We start from the raw sequence: 20,883 nt of genomic DNA on the forward strand, positions 1-20,883 counted from the left end.
ACTATTAGAATTCCTCTAACCGAACTGAAGAGGAGGAAACATGTTTAAATTGGTCATGTGAGACTTATGGGTCCAGATCTAGTTTACTCATTCACTAAAATGTAGGATCATTTTCCACCGGGCAAAGAAAAAAATCATTGGGTACTTAAACAAAAGAGTATGAATTTATTTTTAGTTTTAAGTATTGACTAATGACATAAATTATACAAAAACAAAAAAAAACAACAACAAAAACACTCAGAACTACCCAATCAAACTGCTTTTTGTTCTCTCATTGTAAAGTCCAGAAAGTCAAACTGGTATCACGTTCTGCACAGAAACTACTTTAAGTGACTTTAGTGGGTATTTATTCTATGTTTTTGCTCACATCTATTTAGAAAAATAACAGTATTGCAACACCAACAATCACTACATTTTTTTGACCATTTCTTGCCATCACTTCTAACACTGTGAAGGTAGATATGAAAATGTTGCCATAAAATGTAAAAACTATAAAATCCAGCCTATTAACTAGCATTAATGAACACATGCGCTGAAAAGAATCAAGCTAGTTAATCAAAACAAAATCCTACCATATATTCTGCTAGTGATAAGGCAGATCCTTTACAAGATGGATTTGATTTTAGGTTTATCTAAAGTTGAAATGAGGAGATTTTACTGACAAAATCAAATAGAAATCAGAGACAGGTTGTCTGGCAGACGAACGTTGCGGTTTCTATCCTCCCACAATGCCAAGCTTTGAAGGCTCCATATGAGTAAGTTTGGTACCAACAGACCAGGTGGGTTTTCAGACTCGGTCTAGACTTTCGGTCTTGTCAAGAGGGCAGTCCAGACCTCCACTTGACACTTGGTTTTCCAATACTCTCCTACTTGATCATTCATGTGTAGAAGGGGGAAGGCCCTTTCTGGTGAATCTGCCTCTAGTGGCTTCACACCAGCAGAATAAAAAAAAGTGCCAGTTTCCTGAAGAGTAACACAGACTTTTTGGTTATTTTTTATGTTTTTACCCTCCGGTGACACAAAAAAACACTTGACTTCAAAAACTAGGCGGCTTAGTCAGACAAACCGCAAAAAGAAATGTCTTACTGCACATGATGTTTCCAGAGTCCCACATATTCTTAACATGGGACTCATCAGGCAAAAATCAAGCTCTCTAATCTTTTCAAAGAAAATGTGGGGACTGCGAAGCAGACGAGCAGGCGGGCATGTCTTTGTTTTAGTCACTGACTCTGAACCACATGCTGTTTTACATGAAGAGGTCAGGAAGTCACAGAACTCGGGCTGAGCGTTGCCTCTCTCGCTTTCATTCCCTGCCACACACACAGTCACACACAAATGAAAAACTTTCAAGAATAAACACCTTTGACAACATATGGTTTACTTGTTAAGGGAGCAAAGAGAAAACAGCGTCCTCTCGTCAAGAGGTGTAATATTTTGCAACTTGTCACTGCAAATATATTGCAACTTGTCACTGCTTTAATAACCTTGTGAAGACAGGTGTAGCTCTGAGCTAAATTTAACAAATATTTCATTCGACTGTAGTTAGCCTTCCTTTTTTTTCACCTTTGTTTTGCTTCTGTAGTTTTTAATATCATGTGAAGAGATATTTCCATATATTTCAAAGTGATTGATTGTGGTTGATAATAGCTGTTTAGTCCTCGCCCTGAAACAAGGTGGGTAGTTTTTTGTTCAAACAGAGCAAATAAAAGTGCAAAGGCCTTGAATGTGGCGGAGCAGGTTTTCCCTTTTGTCTCCCACATATTACAATAAGCCAGGCTGCTTTATGTCTTAGCATCTCTGCCGTTCAAAACTCACTTTGATAAGTGTAGTGTAGCTTGAAATAATCTTCCACTAATGATTGTGGTAGAAGGGTTTTAAACGGTTCTGTTGCTTCTTTACTATTATTTGGGGCTTATTCAACAAAATTCAACATTTACGTTGCATAACTTTCAAACAATCACCACTTTTCAGGGCTCCCAGATTGAATGTGTCTTTTAATATAAATATTTACATTTCCTCCTCCGTTATTCTTTTTCTATTGCACCTCATGCTGAGATGTTGGTGAAAAAGCTCAACTTTTTCACTCCTTGGACAGATCTTTAAGTTCAAGGAGAGACTTGTTGTTGCTACAGTTTTGTCTGTTCTGGATTATGGTGTTGTGCTTTATATCCACACTTATTCTCAAACCTAAATACTTTGGAGACAGTTTATCATAGGACTCTGAGATTTATTTGAAAACATTGCTGTTTGTTATGTGCATTGTTGGATGATCTCTCTTCGGTACAGAAGTTTCAAATGACTGTTTAGATCCGTAGAACTTCATATCAGAAAACAAAAAAAACAAAAACAGTCTTGGGTCCCAGGATGTCCTTTTGTACCTAAAGTTGGTACGGATTATGGAAATAGACAGTTGAAACCGTTTACCAAATGTGTATGTTTTCAAAAAGCTTGTCTATAAGAAGGGGGTGAAACATTTGAGTGACAAATTAAATGATTTTCAAATTAAGATAAATAATAAAGTTCACAAGAAATAATCATGAGATAAATAAGGACTCCAGCCACAGCGCCTGATAAGTGTTCACCTTGAACATTTCACATTTCATCAATTGTAACCAGAATTATTTGGGAGGGTTTAACATAACACAGCAAAATAGCTGTAACTCATTTATATGGGATGCATTTCATTTGGGATTGATTGGTTTTCGGTTTGGACTTTGACTGGGCCTTTCCGACATATACTCCTAAGTGAAATGGATGTTGTCACTTCAAAGTCGCACAGCAAGTTTAGAGAGTTCAGTCAGGGTTGTGTTAGCGTTGCACACTCACATAGTGTGTCATGAGGGACAAAAACCTTAAAAGTTGTTTTCATTTGACCAGAGCTTTATACAAAATGTGGGTTTTGTATAAAGCCCATGTTTGTGGACTGATAGTTTTTTTGACAGGGTCTTTCATCTGAGCTGTTAATCTTTGTATCTCCTCCTGAGTTACCATTAGCCTCTTGGCTTTTTCCTGTCAAATTTGATTTCTTGGTTTTGGTATTATGCTGATCTTTGACCAAATCTTCCCCTTCCATAAATGTTAAGGATGCCTTGATGACTGTAAAGATAATGTTGTAATCTTAAGACTGATCTAGTCTGCTTGGAAGGACGTTGGGACTGCTCTACCCTCAAATTGGGGATATTGAGCACGTTGAATTGTCTTGGCCAGAAATCCCAGGTGTTCCTCGAGGACAAATGAGTCTGTTGAATGTGACATGTAGCCAATCAGAAAGTAAGGTAAGGAAAAAACTGAGAAGCATCCCAAATACAGAAGACAAAACAACTGCCATGGTGCACCAGAAATAGAAGGATGGTGGACTTTGCAGACCTCTTTTTGTTTTGTTTTTTCTCTGTTATAAAGAGTCCACAAACTATCATATGACTGTCTTTGTCATATGGATATACACAACACACTGTAGGATCAAACTTGTTATTGTCTCTAAGGTTTTGAAAATCCACCAACAATTTTTTATTGTTGCCGTGTGAACAAACCATTAGAAGTTCAGAGTTTAGGGTATGGTTTTATTACCTAACCCTCCTTTGAACTTCTCCACAATTGTTTCCTTTATCTCCGACGTGTATGCTGTGTTCCTTGGTCTTCACAGCCGAAGCCAAACCTTTGAGGCCTTCGCAGAACAGCTGAGCTGTGCTCATACCGAGAACTATTTACATAGCAGACTCTACTAATTTTATAAATGCTAAAGTTATGTATTCCTATGTTTCATTTATACGTGTATTTGCACAAGTTACTATTACTCAGTGCTGGTCTTTTATAAACCAGAATAAAATACATTGGACATTTTAGTTTTAGCATTATGAAATGTAAAAAAAATTGGAACGATTTGAACTGTTTTGAAAGGGACTATGCAGTCTGTTGAGTAATTTTATCCTGCTCCTTTGTGTCTGACCATTTTGGAAAAAGCCATATCTGTTGTGAAGAAATCTGAGCATCTTGAACATTACATTGGTTTTGCAACTTTGTTCCTTAGGGATGATTTCACATATTTCCCTTGATTTCACCTCTTTTTTCCAAAGTGGTTGCATTCTAGCTGTGTTGACAGTGGCACAGTCTCTCTTAAACAACTTGAAGAACAGTTTGTGTCTGCAAATTATTTACCTTAACTACTTCAGTAATTCTTTACAGTAAGAAAACCTGCGTTCTTCTTTTAAATATCTTTCTTGGAAAACTCACCCTTTAAGACAAACACAGAGTGAAAGGAGCTTGTGGCTGCCAGACTTGCTTGGCCTTTTTGGGTTTAAACACTATTAGTGTGTCACGACTGAAGTGCCAAATAATAGAAAGCATTTATCCAAACTGTACGTCTACCTCGAAGTCAAGCCTTGACACGTGGAAACCGAGAAGCGGCAGGAGACACCACTGCAGCTCCTGCACACGTGCTGACATGAACACGCCTCTACTAAGGCAACACAAACCAAACACCCCTTACTAATAATTTGTCACCTTTTATCTAGCCTGACAACTTGTTTTCCTACACAATACTCATAGATTCAAACTTGAAAAGATTTTGCATGGCACTGTTTCGATGCACAACCTCCGAAGAGAAGTTTGAGCCCGAACTTGTTTTCACCCTCAGTTACGACATAATTGAAAAAGTTTTGTTTCACTGCAGTCGCCTTCCTTTTTCTTTTCCCATGTTGTGCTGAACACAGAGCATGAATTTCCTCAGATGAGAGTTTTCTTAAGAGTCTCCAGAGTGCAGTTCAAATCCTTAAATCCTTCCACCAGCCCAGGGACTTGCTTTCTGTCACCCATTGCTTTATCTCTCTTGCCTTTTGCCTCTGGAGCTCCTCTCTTTCCCACTGGATTTCTTTCTCCATCTAATAACTCGATGCCAAGCAGAGCACAAGTCACTCTCTTCAACAGTCTCTTCCTCAGTCTATTTTAATTCTGCATCAGCTGGCAACTCTCCAGCAAAAGGAAAAATAACCAGGTTTCTTCGGGTATTAATAGTCATCAGTTTCACACACTTATGCACATACCATTCCTCTGCTTGTAGTCGAACAATACCTCAGCCCATGTGAATTTTAAGTGGACCCCACAGATTTTTTGCTGCCACATTCAAAACAAGTGAAAAGGAAACAATATGTGTTTGAGAGAAGAGGATGTTTGTTCCACAGGGTTGTTTTGCCAAGTATCTTTGGAGCCAGTGGAAGTCATTATCATACCGGGTGCTACTGTGCCATCTGAGCCTACTATTTTCGTTGTGTCCTGTTGCATAATTAGCATTCTTTGCTTTGTTTTCGTTCCAAATCAGTATCTGAATGGTTGATTGGGGGTTATTTTGAGAATCTGTACAGGTTATAAAGGTTACATTCACTGAACAGAGCTATGGATCCATTGATTATTTGTGAAAGTTGCTGATCTCTTTTCTGTTTTTTTTTATTTATTCGAAATAAAATCAGTGACTTTGTAAATAATTTTACAAAGTTTATTGCACTTTACCTTAAATAAAAACATTACATATAAGTATTCAAACACATATGGGATATTCTTGTGGCCCTTTTACAACAAATTATTTAATAAAAAAGAAAACATTCATTTTGTATTTCTAGTCATATTTTTGTTAATTTTCTTTTGCATGAATTGCATAAAAACGCAAAGGAAAAAACACTTTTTAATGCATTTGTATTGATAAACATTAGTAAATTTTTGGTTTTTGGTTATTCAGGAACCACAGTTGTATTTGTATTTCCTCTAATTCATGTAAAACACTTTTAATTGCCTTGTTGCTGAAAATGTACTATATAAATAAAATTACCTTACCGCACCACAGTCAAGGGCCTTAAGGACCATATGCAGCTCCAGAGTCAGTTTGAAGAACATAAGTCAATTATGTACATCCAAATAAAATCTACTGAAGTCTTTGACAAAATTGGAAAAAAGGTTGCAAGGTTATGAATGCATTTGTCATATGCTATACATTAGATCATGGAAGAACAAAACTTTATTGCTAATCAAATCCGTTATTAACATTTGACTGAAAATATTTTTTTTATCTAGCTGATATTTTGTATTTGGCCTGTGCTTGATTTAATGGTGCTTTACTTGCTGAGAGGATGACGAGAGCAAAAATCCCAATCTCCCAACATGCTGTAAATTGTTGCATTACACCACAGCCTTGGGCAAACTTACCCTCGGGGCGTAAAGCTTTCTATTTGGTTTGCTTTCATGTGGACGCTAGTACCCTCTGATGGTTGGTTGGACTTTGATAATCTCGGCTGACTTTTTTTCCTCCAATGTCTGTCCATTTTGGATGAAAACACCTTCAATGATCTGTGCCAACAAAAACAAATCTAGCTAAGTTGTAACTATGGTGAGCAGACCAGTGGTAATGAAAAGGGATGCTGATAAATTTAGTTATCTACTAGTTCTGAATCTAAATAAAGATAATAAATAGATACAGATGTTTACTAAGTACCTCCCATTTTTCACAGTTCTAAATAAAGATAATAAATAGATACAGATGTTTACTAAGTACCTCCCATTTTTCACAGTGAAGGTATTCAGAAAATGAGAATATAGTAAGAAAAATTCTTAAGTCTTAATAAGTCCGTAGATGTTTTAGCGCTCAAAAAAGGCAGTTATTTTTTTGTGCCTTATATCAAGTCATGTATCCTTGGCCTCCTTTCCGTGTCCTTTAGTTGGGCAATCGCACCACTAGGCACCCAAACAGCATGAGAGGAAGACAGTGTTTTGAGCAGAGGAGACGTTCCTCAGTGCCAGAGTTCGTCTTGTTCTCCCCGTGACACAGTCTGCCTCCCTGTTTGCATGATAACAGACATACTTCAAGAGCAAGCGGGAGGACTGTGGGTACTCCTCATGGTGTTTGCATGGGAGTGTGCATGCACGCCCTAATGTTTTGAACTTTTCCGAGGAGACATTTTTAATGATTAACCTTCAGCAGAATTCTGTATGTGGACTTGTAGTTTACAGGCATGCTTAATCTTCTTTGCTTCAGATTTCCACTGTCTTTATTCAACAGTTGTGTTTTTGAAAAGCCACAAACACTCATGTAATCAGGAGTAGTTTGTGTTGCATCTTTTAATGCTTTCTTATCTCTTCTGTTTGCGCCACAGACATGGTGGACACCCAGCAGCTCCTAGCGTGGCCGGTCGGTTTCAGCCTGAGCACAGTGGACCTGCCAGAGCTGGACGACAGCCCCCACTACCTCGACATGAAACATTTGTCCACGTCAGACTATGCCTCCGTTTCCTCCTCCTCCATCCCTTCCTCCTTGTCTCCCCCGCTTGTATCCGCCATCTCATCTGCCGGCTTGGCCTACGACATCAGTCCTCCGCTCAGTGAAGAACACCTGACGAACATGGACTACACAAACATGCACAGCTACAGGACAGAGATGGAGACGCACAGTAAGTTCAGCTTAATTTGCTCCGATTAAAAATTTTGTAGATTCGAAGAGTAGAATAGAAAGCTACTGCTGGTTGAAGCAACTAAATGATCAATAGTCATAAATTTGAAATGTGTTTTTTTTTCCTCTTTTAGACCCAATTAAGATGGAACCAGAGTCACCGCCACAGTACTCTGACAACCCTTTGTTCTCCAAGTTCCCAGACGATGCATCAGCTTCAGCGTTGAACATCGAGTGTCGCGTGTGCGGAGACAAAGCCTCGGGGTTTCACTATGGGGTCCATGCCTGTGAGGGCTGTAAGGTAGGCCTGAAAAGATACAGTAAATGGCAGGTATATTAATTAATCAAAGGTGTCTCTTTGAATAAAGATTTTTCTCAATAAATAAAAAAAAAAAAATCATTGGCAGGGTAATTTAATTCAAAATGTGAATTAAATTCACAGACATGACGATCCATTTTAATCAGATAATTCTGGCACAAACTGATGAAAACTCAACTCATTTTGATTATCAGAAAAGTAGAGCATAACTCGGCACGAATAAAAACACTGATTCTATTTTATGGCCTATAGAAACCTGGAGGAGACCGCTGACTTGACAGTTCTCAGATAGTCAATGAGTGTAGCCATAAAAAACAATATTGCTAAAGAAGTTGCTGTTCACAGAGTTGTATTCAGGTATGTTTACACGAGATGAGAGTCACCAGAACCAGCAGCGTAGATGAGCTGAAGGCCACTATTATAGCTACCTTGGTTTCCTTCAAACCTCAGCAGAACCACTGGCTGATCGTCTCTGTGTCACTGACGCAGTAATTCATGCAAAAGGAACCCCGAGCAAGTACTGAGTGTTCATACTGTACAGTGCATGGATATGCTGTTCAGTAGGGTGATGATTTCTTATTGACAGTGTTTTATAAAGGCTTTCTGTAACATTCAAATTTTTTAAAAATATAATTTTGGGTTTCAAAATAAACTGAAATGCATAACACTGTCTGCATATGAGTATATTATTCCAAGGATGTGATCATTTTTTGAGATACACATGCCTTGTTATCTTCTATAATGAATTTAAGGGACTTTCTTTTCTTTAAAGAATCAGTTCAAGACCCCATAAAATATAAACTATTAGTATAAAATGACAGAAACTAAAATGATATATCCAGAAATTAGCAATGGACAAACAACACCACCTGAAATGATCCAAAAATTAATCAGCACTGACTCTTTGTAGTGGGTTTCCTGTCTCATGGTGCTCTACAGTTTCATAATCGCTTCTCTTCTGTCATGCAACTCTTTTCTATAACATGAGTGTTTTTTTTTTTGTTTTTTTTTTTTACTGAGAAAGAAATTCAGTTGTTGAATATTCCAGGTATGAAGTGTATCTGTACTAATATTTATAGCCATGATTGTGGTTAATTTTTTTATCAGTAAAATTCCAGGTAAGCATGTTTGAAGAATTTGGAATTGGCTTGTTGGGAAATACGTGGAAGTGCTGGTTGCATCCAACAGGAACAGCTGGCAATAAAGTTGGTTAATGTAGCACGTCCTGCTGTGGGCTTCCTCCAGAGATTAATCTTAAAGCAGAGTGATAAACAGCATTGATAGGTTTGAAGGTGAATTATGCTTATCATGAATGACATAACCAGTCGAGAAACGAGAAAACTGATTCTAAAGATTATTTTTCTCTTTCTTAAGTGAAAAACTTTACATGTTTCTAATAGGAAACCTCTAGTTAGTACCTAAGTTTCAATAACAAAGCATGCAAGTTGTTTCATGTCATTGTTACCAGCAGCATGATTTCGAATTGCAGGATCTATCAGTTCTTCCAAGTTGTCCAGGTCCTAATGCAACAAAGCAGCACCAGACTGTCACATGACCATCACCATGGTTAACTTTAGCTATGGCGTTCTGTTTAAAATGCAGTTAGTTTTATATTGAATGTAACAGACCAACACTTTTCAAAGAGTTAAACCACTGTCTTAATAGTTCAGGAAATATTTCGCCATATGTATGGGGAATTTTAAGATGAAATTTGGGCCTTAATGTTCTTTAGTCAGCAGTGATTTGGCCTTCAAACTCCCCCTTTGCAATAGATATCATTTTTCCAAGTCTTTGTTTTTCTGTAATTATGAACACCAATCTTAGCGGAGACGGGTAAGACCTGAATTACTTACTTTTTTCCAAAGTTCATTTCCTGACCTCCTGTGTGAGTCAGCAGTGCAACACTCGGAGTAGTTCTGATAGGCCTTACTCTTCTGGAAAGGTTCTCCACTATTAAATATTTTCTTCCTTTTTACAGAATTGCTCTCACTTTTCTTTCCTGGGGTTCCAACGTCTTAGAAACTTCCAGGCCCTTTTATGACTTATTGAGTTTGTTCATATAAGAGCATGATGTATCGCTTCTCAGGATCTTTTAGTCTACTTGCTTTAATCAGAGTGGTTCTACTTAAGTGATTTCTTGATTCTACAAGCCTGTCTGTAATCAGGGCTAATTTGTCTGGTTAAATTTAATTCAGCCTGTGTTTAATCACTGTTAATTCATGATTTAGTGAGGGGAGGGAGAGGCATATTTTCACATGGAGCCAGTTTGTTTCAGATAGCTTATTTTCCATACTTTAATAAATCCTCTCTGTAACTCTGAAGTCAATTCAAGTCCACACCAGCAAACAAATTATTTATTGCTTGTTTCAAAAGGTAATGCCTCGGTTGAGAAAAAAAGAAAAAAAAAAAAACCCTGACAGTCAGAAAACCTCAGAATACTGCCAGGAAATGTTAACCAGTGTCACAGTTGTTGTCTCTGATTCTCTAAGCTGCTTCTGTGCTGGTCGCTTCCTTTTTCTGTGTCACCATGTTATCTGCCATATGTCGGTGGAATAAATAATTGTATTATGCCCAGAGAGAAGTGGGCATTTTTCTATCTTTCTGATGTCTGTCACTCTAACCACAAGCCCCATGCATTTTTCCACTCAACACCGGTATCTGCCTCTGCGTACAACGAGCCAGCCCTTTAACTTTCTGTCGGTGTGTCTGTCTGTGCTGTCTGTAAGGAGTATAAATAACTGATAGAGTGTGGGTGAAGTGTCAGACATATTTCCATTTTCTTTGAAATATTTTGACATTATAGGAAGTTGAACTATAAATTGTGACACTATGTTCCAAGCATAAATGAGAAGGATTTTCAGTTTCAGCAGTAGTACTTGGTACTCACCTTATACTTTGGTTCCAAGAAGGTTTCACAGGTTTAAAGTGAAACTTACATGAAAGGCATGTAAGTGTGTACTAAAATCTATATGTACCTGTGAGCTAATTTTTATTTATTTTTTTTAATCCATCTTTACAAAAATCCCTTTTTATTGCTACACACCAATATATATTTCTTGTTCCTTGCTAAATGTCAGGATTTACTTTAAGGCAGAAAAATGTAAATCCCACAAAAGCAAAGCCATTAAGTCATCTAATATTAAGACAAAATACAAATTTTGACTAACAACATGAGAACGTTATTCATTTTTGTTTTAAATGGTGTTGTACTTTAACATTTAGTACAACAAACTGTTGTACTACAAATCCACTGCTTGCTCCGATTGATTTGAATGAAACTTTAAGGCGTTTGGTCGGTGTGTGGTACAGGTCATCATTATCAGCTACAAATTAAATCGGGATGTATTTTAACATTAAAATAAAAATGATATATTTTAGTATGTATAAGTCAACAATTTGTATGTAAAAATGACATATCCAAACAATCAACTCAGCTACTTCTGTCAGTCGGAACGTCTTTGAGGGGGTTCCCTTCTTCAAAGATGGTCTTGAGCATCAGTCAGAGTGAGCAACAAAGACCCCACATCCTGTTTAATCTAAACACCTGCGTTTTCAAACAAACAACCAAGTTTCAACTAAGAACTCATTGTTTTAAAAACCATTTAATGGAGTTAAATTAACACTATCTGAAGGGGCTACTGTAAGAGCAGTCCACAGATGTCAAAACCTCATGTGGTTTAGATAAGTCTTATACTGTACTTTTGGCATGTGGGTTTTATGAAAGATGTTCTTTGTGAATTATTGTTCTCTCTACATCTCCCCACATCAGCCATTGTTTGTGCGAGTGATACCCTGTAGGAGGATTATGCTGTGATGCACTGAGTTGCAAAGACGTTGCTACTTTGAAACGTTGTGCTGTTACGTTTCACATTGTGGACAATTTTTAGAGGTTAAGCTCCCTTTTCATTTTTTTTTTTTGGATCTCATTCTTCAATCTCAAATAGTCTTTCTGTTTAATAACATTTGGAAAGCTTTGTTTTTTCACCAATCATTTTTTTGTTGGGCTCACTTTAACATTTAACAGTTTCTTCACCATTAACCCTTTTGCTTGATATTTGACATTCCTATTATAATATCTATATATTTTTTAAATACTTAAAAGTTTGTGTTTTGTTAGGCTTCATAATACACAATGTACTCTGAGCTCGACAGACTTTGATTTTGATTTTTGTAGAAGCAAAAGATCAATAAATTTAGAGAGCAAACACGTTTTTGCTCCCCTATTTCTCCCTGCAGTCTCACAGTCAGACACATTTCCACTTAATTTGCATTATTTTTTTAAACTACCCAGCAAAAAATAAAAGTGACAAATACATTTTCAATTTTAATCCCACTGTCATGTCAATCATCTCTTCAGTCAGTTTACTGCCATGAAGGTGAAAGGTAACATCAACAGAATTTGTATCAGTGTTATAGCTGCACTTTTATCACTGCCACATTTATCACTCACCTTAAATCAGATAAAATACAGTAGAAAACCTTTTGCAGTATTGCAGGTGTGGGCTGAAAGCAGTTTAGGCCAGTTGATAATCTACAACAGAGTCACTTCTGCTCAGCGACATGCATACAGATTAAATTACCTGTTGATTATTGAAACAATGTTTTAAAACAATGCAATCTCTTTCTATTGGTGTAATTAGATTAGAACCAACAGAACAAAAATTTCAAAAAGGTTTTACAGAGGTTCAAACTCAGGATGTCTGCCACTGAGGAAAGACAGCCACGCTGCCAAATTAGACCAATTTGTCTCATGAGCTGTTCGATGAATATTTCATATCTGTGAGACACATATTAATCAACAGAAAACCGTATTTCTTTCTTCTGGTAGGATTTTTTTAGGCCCTCTGGGATTGAATGCTGTGATGTGGGGGTGGAGGATTGCTTAATACATTTCAATAACCAGGCGCCTATGTTTGCATTTGTTCGTTTTTGACACTGTTAGTTCTGTGGCTGCACAAGGGGGTTTGTGTCTTTCTGCCACTCCGTCATGTCATAACTTTCTGGCCTGAATGAAAGTGAGTTACAGCAGTTATTGTTCTGCTGAAGTCTCAGGGGACACTCACCAGAAGAAGGGGGTCAGCCAAGCAGGCAATCCCTTAATTGTTTCAAAATAGAAAACATTCTTTATTGAGGCGGAGGCTTGACCCCCTTTAACTTCCTCCTTCTCTAAATAACCTGCGATTAAACAAGGAACATCTGGATCGTGGTGTAGATGTCAAAACGGACAAGCATTCCCAAAGAACTCAGCAGGGAGTTTCTAAACGCACATCACATTTTCAGTGCAGCTTTAAGGTTTTGTTGGTTTTATTGTTGATCCTACTCAACTTATCTGTTTGCTGAGTTCATATTAAGGAAACAAAAACTGTCTTCAGAATATGTTTGGCAAGGTGTGTGCATTGGGAGTTTGACCGTGGCAGGAAACTTAATTGCTGAGATAAGAGCAGATCTTATGACTTTTCTGGTTCTAAGGTTAAACGTATAAAAGTACACCTTGGAATACAGTCTACTCTTTTTTTTACATAAAATTGTGGGCATTAAGATTTATTTTCCATCAGATCAAACAATAAAAGCATGTGTTTACTTTACATTGATGTATCTCAAGTTTAAACATGGTGTCAGAAAAGCTGACATTTTGGCTTGAGAATATTTTTTTTACCTTTCTTATTGATAAATTTACTGCACTTTGGTCCTACAAGTTAACAAAGCGTGTCCACTGGATTTGCATTGACTGTCCTTTTTTTCGCCTCACAGGGTTTCTTCAGACGCACAATCAGGCTAAAGCTGGTGTACGATCACTGTGATCTCCACTGTCGCATTCACAAGAAGTCACGCAACAAATGTCAATACTGCCGTTTCCAGAAGTGCCTCAACGTTGGGATGTCACACAACGGTAAGATTGGGATATCTGTGCTTTTTTATTCTTAACTCGATCCGTTCATGGAAGAATAATGGTGCATAAAAAGGAAAAGATGAGTGCAAACTCTCTGTTTTCATAGGATTTGAAAGTAGCAACAGGTTCTGCTAATCAAATGCACTCAGTGCGCTGATTATCAGCAAGTGTCACCGTCTCTATAAAAGGAGAAGTTTGGGCAGTTTGCTGGTTCATAGTTTACAGGTGTGTAACAACATAATCTCAGAGAAGAAATATATCAGCAGTGATCTTAGAGAAGCAATTATAGCTGCTAATAATCAATCTGGAAAGGGCAAGAAGGCAATGTCCAAACAAATTGCAGTCCATCTTTCTAAAGAGATTATTATGAAATATAAAGTACAGATAAAGTATGAAGTAGAGATTATTATAAAATAGTAAATGTTTCTGCTAAAACATTTAGGAGAGAAACCAAATCTTCCCAGGAGTGAAGATACCAGCAAATTCACCCCAGCTTAGCCCGTTCAATATGGCCCAAACTGAGTCATGCAACAGTGAAATCAAACATAGCAGCTAATCTACAACACAATTATGGAAAGTAATTCTGAGAATTTGCAATTTAAAGCACGGACTGGGTCAAAATCCGGGTGGTCACCCTGTTGAAATATTGTGGTAGCATCTTAACAAAATGGTGCACAAACACATTTCCACAAAGATGGAAAGAAACTGAAGCAAAGTTTTGCAGAAGTAAAGGGCAAAATTCCTCCGCAGTAATAAGAGACTGAAGTCATACAGAAAATGGCAACTTTTAATTATTTCTGCTAACAATGGCTCTAAGGAACAAAACCCAGTTATGTGTTGACTGTAAAAAAAAAATTAACTTTTAGGTCGAAAAAGTCGGATCTTTTTTGAAGTGTCTCTACATAACTCCTCTTGCCCCAGATGCCCCCCTGAGAACAGAGTGCACACTGCTGGCCACACTGCTGCACATTTAGTCTTCAAGGTCTGCAGCTTGTCACCTCACTGCCCTATATGTTGCCACTAGCTTCTTCTGTGGTCTCGGGTTTTCATCGCAGACTTTGCATCATGTCTTAGTTCGCGTTGCTGGTTCTGTGTACCTGATACCTTTTAAAGGTGATCAAAAATGAGGCTGTGGTCAACAGCTAACTCCAAATACCCACCAGTGTGTTAAATTTTTCCTTTCTGGGTTTTCATGACCAAGTGGCAAGACTTTTTAAATAAACACAGGTAAGTCTCTTGAGGTGCCTGGTGCAGCTTTTATATTCGTGCTGCTTCAGCTGCAAATATGTGCTCCAGATTGTCATCACCTTCCTGGGGAGTTGTTTGTTTAAGGAAATCTCCCTGACACTCTATTTGTAAAAACAATGATGATGTGTCGAGAATGTAGGCAGAAAAGAGTGAACTGGTCCCTCTTTATTGGTGGTCGGTCTTAGTCTCCAGAAGAAAAGTTAAAGTGTCTTTACGTATCAGATCATTCTGAAAGGAGCTCAAAATAGTGAGCAAAAAATGAAATCTCATCTGAGAATTATTTTCTACAAAAACTGTAACAAGCATGTTCTGTATAGCCCAAAATCCTATTCTAACTTGTTCAATGAAGCATAGTAAATCCGCTCTGGCCATCTTGAGCGTTTTGATTGTTTAATGCATGTTATCTTTTTAGGTAAAAAAAAATAAAAGCCAAGCTGTGCATGCTTAATTTAACACAAGCTTATCAACAAGTCCACCAAAATCCTGATTATTCTTTCTGCTTCTTTCTGTTAACACATTTAGTTTTATTTTAACTACGTGAAATTATTGTTACAAAACTTGGATCCACAGCAAAAATGCAACGTGAAAACAGGGCTGAACGGTGTAATCTCGTCCCTCACCCACCACTGTTTAGTTGCTGCTTTTTATTTCAGAAGCCATTGTTGGTCACTGAGGCTTGACTGACTCCACCTCCTCACGTGTGTTTGGTGACTGTATGAGCTCACTCGGGTGTGCTCGAGTGTCATTTCCCCAATTCTCTTGTCCATTTTGTCGCACCTGTTAGGGTGGGCCAACCTCAACCGCTTGACTCTTTAACCTCTGGTGAGATCTAAGGATTATTAGCAACTCATTTTACTATGAAACGACGACAACCTTTTGTAAACCTACCAGAGCAATACCTCATACTTTAGTTAAACCGCCTGTACACATTTGCACACCCTGCTGAATGTCTTGCATGCAGAATACATGAGCGTGCATGAAATCCCCTCTTAACTGTAGCTTGAGTTGTATGCATTCTTAAAGTCATGAAAGTTTCAAGAGTGAAAAAGTGAAATCCAGCCAGGCTTTTAATTAATTCTGAGAGTCCTTTGGTTTTGTATTTTTACTATAATTCAAAGAATGGAAGTAAAAATTTGACCTCTGCTGGCAGCTACAGGTGAGACGTGTTCACAAATGAACATTTATTGCTGCTCAAAATAGTGTTGCAGATGCTGGTGAACTATGAACTCTATTACAATGAGAATAATTACTCATTGACTAAAGACAAAATCATCAAATGTGAATGTTTTCATCCCATTCAAAAGTTTCTTTTATTCCTCTCCTGCTTTGTAAATAGTAAATGAGTTTTATTTACATGGTACCTTCAACATATATGCAATTCACAAAGAGAAAATATAAAATAAACATGATTAAAATAATAAATTATAAACTAAATGATGGAAATCATCAAAAGCCAATAATCTTTAATATTTAAAAGAACTTAAAGAAATCATCTTTGAATTAGCATGGCTTTAGCTGCTCTTAAAATGAGTCCAGACAAACAACTCTTGTTCTAGAAAGAAGATAGAACAGTCAGGAAAAATTAAGCCCCTCAAGTTTTATATCTGCTCCCTCAGACTATGCGGGGATTTTGGTTTGACGACATTTTGAGCTCGACGCCTTCACTCAGTAGAAAGGAGCTTCATCCTTAAAGTGTCAATCAGGATTGTTTTTAATGAATTCTAAAAGGAATTCTGTTTGTGCAAGATCTTTTTTTTCTCATGATCTATTCTTCCTGTTCCATGGAAGTGACTTTTTGAGAAAAAAAATGTCAGGCATTTACTGTAACAAACGTCAGGTGTCAAATGAAGCACTCATGGTTTCAGGATTTAACAGAAAACCTGCCAGACATTCTCCTATCACATCTTAATTACTTAGTTTGTTTTCATCCTACCAGTTGCTAGCACGTTTCTCTCTGCTTTTGTTCATATCCTCCTCGCATTACTTAACAACGTATCAGCAGCTTTGAAAATGTGCCACAGCGTTGGCGTTTGTTTTATCAATGATTGACATCTCTGAGCCTGTAGTTTCAACTGGTTTCTCCAGTATGCTGTGTCACAGTCTCAGGCTCGTTGCACAGAGAGACGCAAGTCCGCTTTGGTTTCATGTTGATTTGCCCAAGGTGGGCATCAACCACACACTCGGCGTTTCACAATTGCATAAAGCTGCAGCAGAATGGTTCATGTCTAAATTGAGCCGAGGGATAATTAATGATTTCCAACTTTAATGGAACGTCTCGACTTTCTCACGGCATGGCATTAAATTTCACCTCCTTCTGATTAGGCTTTATGAAAAGTAAAGCATCTTTTTAAACTTAAAAAAAAAAATAAAAATAAAAAAACTAACATAAATTTATTCTACTGTTATTATTGTTGAAGTTATTATTGTTGTGACATTATAGATAATGGGGCATTTTTAATGGCTAATTCTTCAGACTCACCATTGTAACCAAGTCCTATTTTGGTTATCCGCAAAATAGGACTTATTTTGTGAATGAAACTCAATCAGGGCTCCTTTGTTCAGCTGTTTTGGTTTTAAATGTCGGTTGTAATGCCACCTGCAGTGGCAGAAGGAAAGGGGAGGGGAAATAAGATTAGATAAGTGTAGGTCTTTCAGTGAACTGTTTAAACCTAATCACCAATGCATTATCAAGGTGCAGAACATGTTGAAATGCATCACAAGACACACCTCATAAAAACTCAGCAGGATCATTTATCATGTGCTTTTAAACAGTCGATCTATCCCTTCTCTGACATAGACAGTGAAACTTATTTATAGAAAATGTCTGAGCAGTTACCTCAGTCTGCTAACTCATGTCTGGATGCAGCCTGATAGTAATCACACATTGGTTTTCCTGTTTCTAGGTTTAATTAAATGCGTTGACATCAGGTCTGTTGTATGTTTTGAAACTGGACAAGATTAGTTTTAACAGACAATCGATCCAGCAGTGCTCTTCCAACAAACCCATCAAACAAACCTGAACAGATCTGAGCAACAACACACTTGGATATTTATTTAGGAATCTAAGAACAGAAGCCAAATTTAAAGGAGAAGGCTTTTTAAAGTAAAGTTTCTGTGTTTCTGTATTTCTTAAATGCAAGAAATGAAATAAGGTCAGTATAGCATTTTTAGCACAAATGCAGTTCATTTTTAAATCACTTCAGACAGTTTTTTTTTTTTTTATTTAAATCTGAAAACACTGTTAGCACTTACTGAAAAAATACAAATTTCAGTCTGCTAACAAACGTAGGGTTGCAGCTTAAATGCAGAGTGCTCTTTTCGTATTCACTTTTTGCAGATATTTGCATTTGCACTCTCATAACTTGGATATTTCTTTCTATTTTCCTTTCAAATAAAATAGTGGACAGAGTGTTTAATGTTCTGCATACTTGTTTTCTACATGCGCTAACATACATTTCTGCTTTCTTTCCCAGCCATTCGTTTTGGCCGAATGCCTCAGGCGGAGAAGGAGAAGCTGTTGGCTGAGTTCTCGTCTGACATGGAGCACATGCACCCGGAGGCTGCAGATCTAAGGGCTCTGGCCCGGCATCTGTACGAAGCCTATCTGAAGTATTTCCCCCTTACCAAAGCCAAGGCCAGGGCAATCCTTTCTGGGAAGACGGGAGAAAAAGTGGTAAGAACGGCGGGCCGATTTCCGTTCTACTTTTATCTATTGGTAACATCAGTCACATTAAGACACCACTGCCAATTGGACAGCTTTATGAAATATCTAAAAAGAACAAACATGATGGAGAATAAATCTTTATTAGCTTCATTACCAAGTTCTGTCAAAAGTCTTTAAGTTATGAACTACTTGTATTTTTAAGTTTACGTGCAGTCGCTGTGCATTCCTGCTCTGTTCTAATCTGAGCTGCTGAACCAGTTTCCGTCACGTCTGCTCTGCCTTCTGGCAATTGTTGCACAAAATAAAAATGTGAAATTCTGCATTTAAAAACTTTGAATTAAGGAAATGTTAAACTTTCCAAGGTGCACATGCAAACATATCAAGCGCTATTTTTGTTGTGTCACAATACCCCATTCATATGGACACTTTGCAGGGTTTTGTTGTTGTTTTGACTGGGGATGTGGTTCAACTGGTTTCTACATGCTCTGGCTGACATAAAATCTCTGACAGGTGGTTGGACAGGGAAACAAACAGGTTGTTTTTTTTTTTTTACTGTATGCCGTGACAGTTTTAATGCTGACACTTAATTTAATTTACTGAAACATTTATAAAATGGCACATTTATAAATGTGACAAATAAATGTGAAATTTATTTGTCAAAAAAATAATCTCAGATTTTATCTTTTTTATTTCTTACATTTTCTTCAGTTGTTTGTTATTTCTGGCACCTCATTGTCCAACATATGGTTGGTTGCCATATACTACTATACCAGCCACTACACTCTATTTTATCGTTTTTCTAGACTAAAGTGATTTTTTTTTTTGCTATGCAGTAAAGCAAAACTTTCAAGTTAAATGTCCACTAGGTTTTACAGATTACACGTCATGACATTATAAATCAACCAAACATAACGAAAAATCTCTTAAATTTGTAATTCTGTGCAAAATTATTTCAATACCAAATGAATAAGAAATAACAAAGGATTAAAAGAATAGTATTAATGCTGTAGTTTTTCTTTATGCCATTTTTTAAAGCTTTTGCAGCAACTCTAAGTTTTTCTTCTGCTGGTAAATTCTGATGTCCTCAAGGTTGCTCGGCATCTTTTTGTTCAGCTTGTTATGACTGTTCGCCTCAGCCATAGCCGCCAAATGACACTGGCTCAGCATTTTGTTTGAAGCACGCCTTGCTCATTTACGAAATCATTGCGTACCTCCTAACACAAATTATTAGTAAATGATTTTAGCTTTTGTGGAATATTTACATTTTTTTTAGCATCCAAGGTTGAGATATTAGTTGCTGTTTGATAATGTTTTTCTGCAGTAAGGAAACAAAGAGGGATTTTTTTTCGGTGTTTCTTTTCTTTTTTTTTTTTTTTGTAGAAAACCACAAAAGTAGACAGTAAGAGAGGGTGGCTCAACATATCCGTGATAAGGTCATGCTGACGGCTACGGATGGTTACCTTTTACCAGACAATTGTGTGTTTTGTTGAATCGCTTTCATTATAACAATGATTGAATCCACCAAAAAATATATTAATATTAAAAAACATCAATGCAGGACTACAGGACTACTAAAATAAGAGACAAGAAAAAAGCTAAATTTCCTTTATCTAAATGTGTTTAGGTTCTGTTTAAATGACAAATATGATATTTTTGCTTTTTCATTTTGTTCAGGATTGCAGATTGCAATTATTATATTTACTTCCATGTGTGAAGTTATGAAAAACAAAAAAAAAATGACAAAGGGAACAGGAAAGCACAAGTCAGCAGAGAATACAGTTGAAGTGGTGTTGTTGCATCTGGAACATTAAAACTTTGACATCAGTGCAAAACACAATGGCCACTCAAGACAGAAGTGCTGACAGCAAATCTCCAGCTTAAATGAAAGTTTTAACCAATGAAGAAGGAGGAAGTCCTGTTGGAGACATTCTGGTCCAGTTCTGATCGGCATTATTACTGTGATTGATTGAGTACTCTCATTTATCACCAACTGTTGTATCCCCTGATTCACCTGCTTTATGTCTGCAGGCTGAACAGTGTTAGGTTTTACATAACCACTGCAAACTGAAAGTAAAACATTGAACTGCTTTTAGTGAATGAAAACAGGTGGAATGCTTTTGCAATTACAAAAATCTTCTGTGTGTGTGTGTGTGTGTGTGTGTGTGTGTGCAGCCTTTCATCATTCATGACATGAAGTCTCTAATAGAAGGGGAGCAGTTCATCAACTGTAGGCAGATTCCATCCCGGGAGCAACAGCAGATGTCCACCGTTACAGCTGGAGGTCAGTAAAGCCACAATCTAGATTTTTAGATGGTTGAATAAAAGTAAAATAT

At 37.2% G+C, this 20,883-nt stretch overlaps 1 protein-coding gene and 1 long non-coding RNA gene across 4 annotated transcripts in view; one reads left to right on the forward strand and one right to left on the reverse strand.

The window, feature by feature from the left end:
- pparg (peroxisome proliferator-activated receptor gamma) overlaps positions 1–20,883 on the forward strand; it is a 44,970-nt gene that overhangs the window by 18,623 nt on the left and 5,464 nt on the right. For all 3 annotated transcript variants that reach the window (XM_007549502.2, XM_007549484.2, XM_007549493.2), the window contains exons 2-6: positions 7,137–7,430; positions 7,564–7,730; positions 13,500–13,638; positions 18,360–18,559; positions 20,723–20,831. In XM_007549502.2, coding sequence (XP_007549564.1) covers positions 7,139–7,430; positions 7,564–7,730; positions 13,500–13,638; positions 18,360–18,559; positions 20,723–20,831 — 907 coding nt within the window. In that variant the 5' untranslated portion in view covers positions 7,137–7,138. The remainder of the gene's footprint in view (positions 1–7,136; positions 7,431–7,563; positions 7,731–13,499; positions 13,639–18,359; positions 18,560–20,722; positions 20,832–20,883) is intronic.
- On the reverse strand, positions 7,314–9,750 carry LOC103136299 (uncharacterized). The gene is made up of 3 exons (XR_476021.2): positions 9,602–9,750; positions 7,591–7,736; positions 7,314–7,404 (listed from the first exon to the last, which is right to left on the reverse strand). It is a non-coding gene; the product is annotated as an uncharacterized LOC103136299 (long non-coding RNA).

The sequence above is a fragment of the Poecilia formosa genome, unplaced genomic scaffold, assembly GCF_000485575.1.
Source record: "Poecilia formosa unplaced genomic scaffold, Poecilia_formosa-5.1.2 Scaffold2, whole genome shotgun sequence".
Lineage (NCBI taxonomy): Eukaryota > Metazoa > Chordata > Actinopteri > Cyprinodontiformes > Poeciliidae > Poecilia > Poecilia formosa.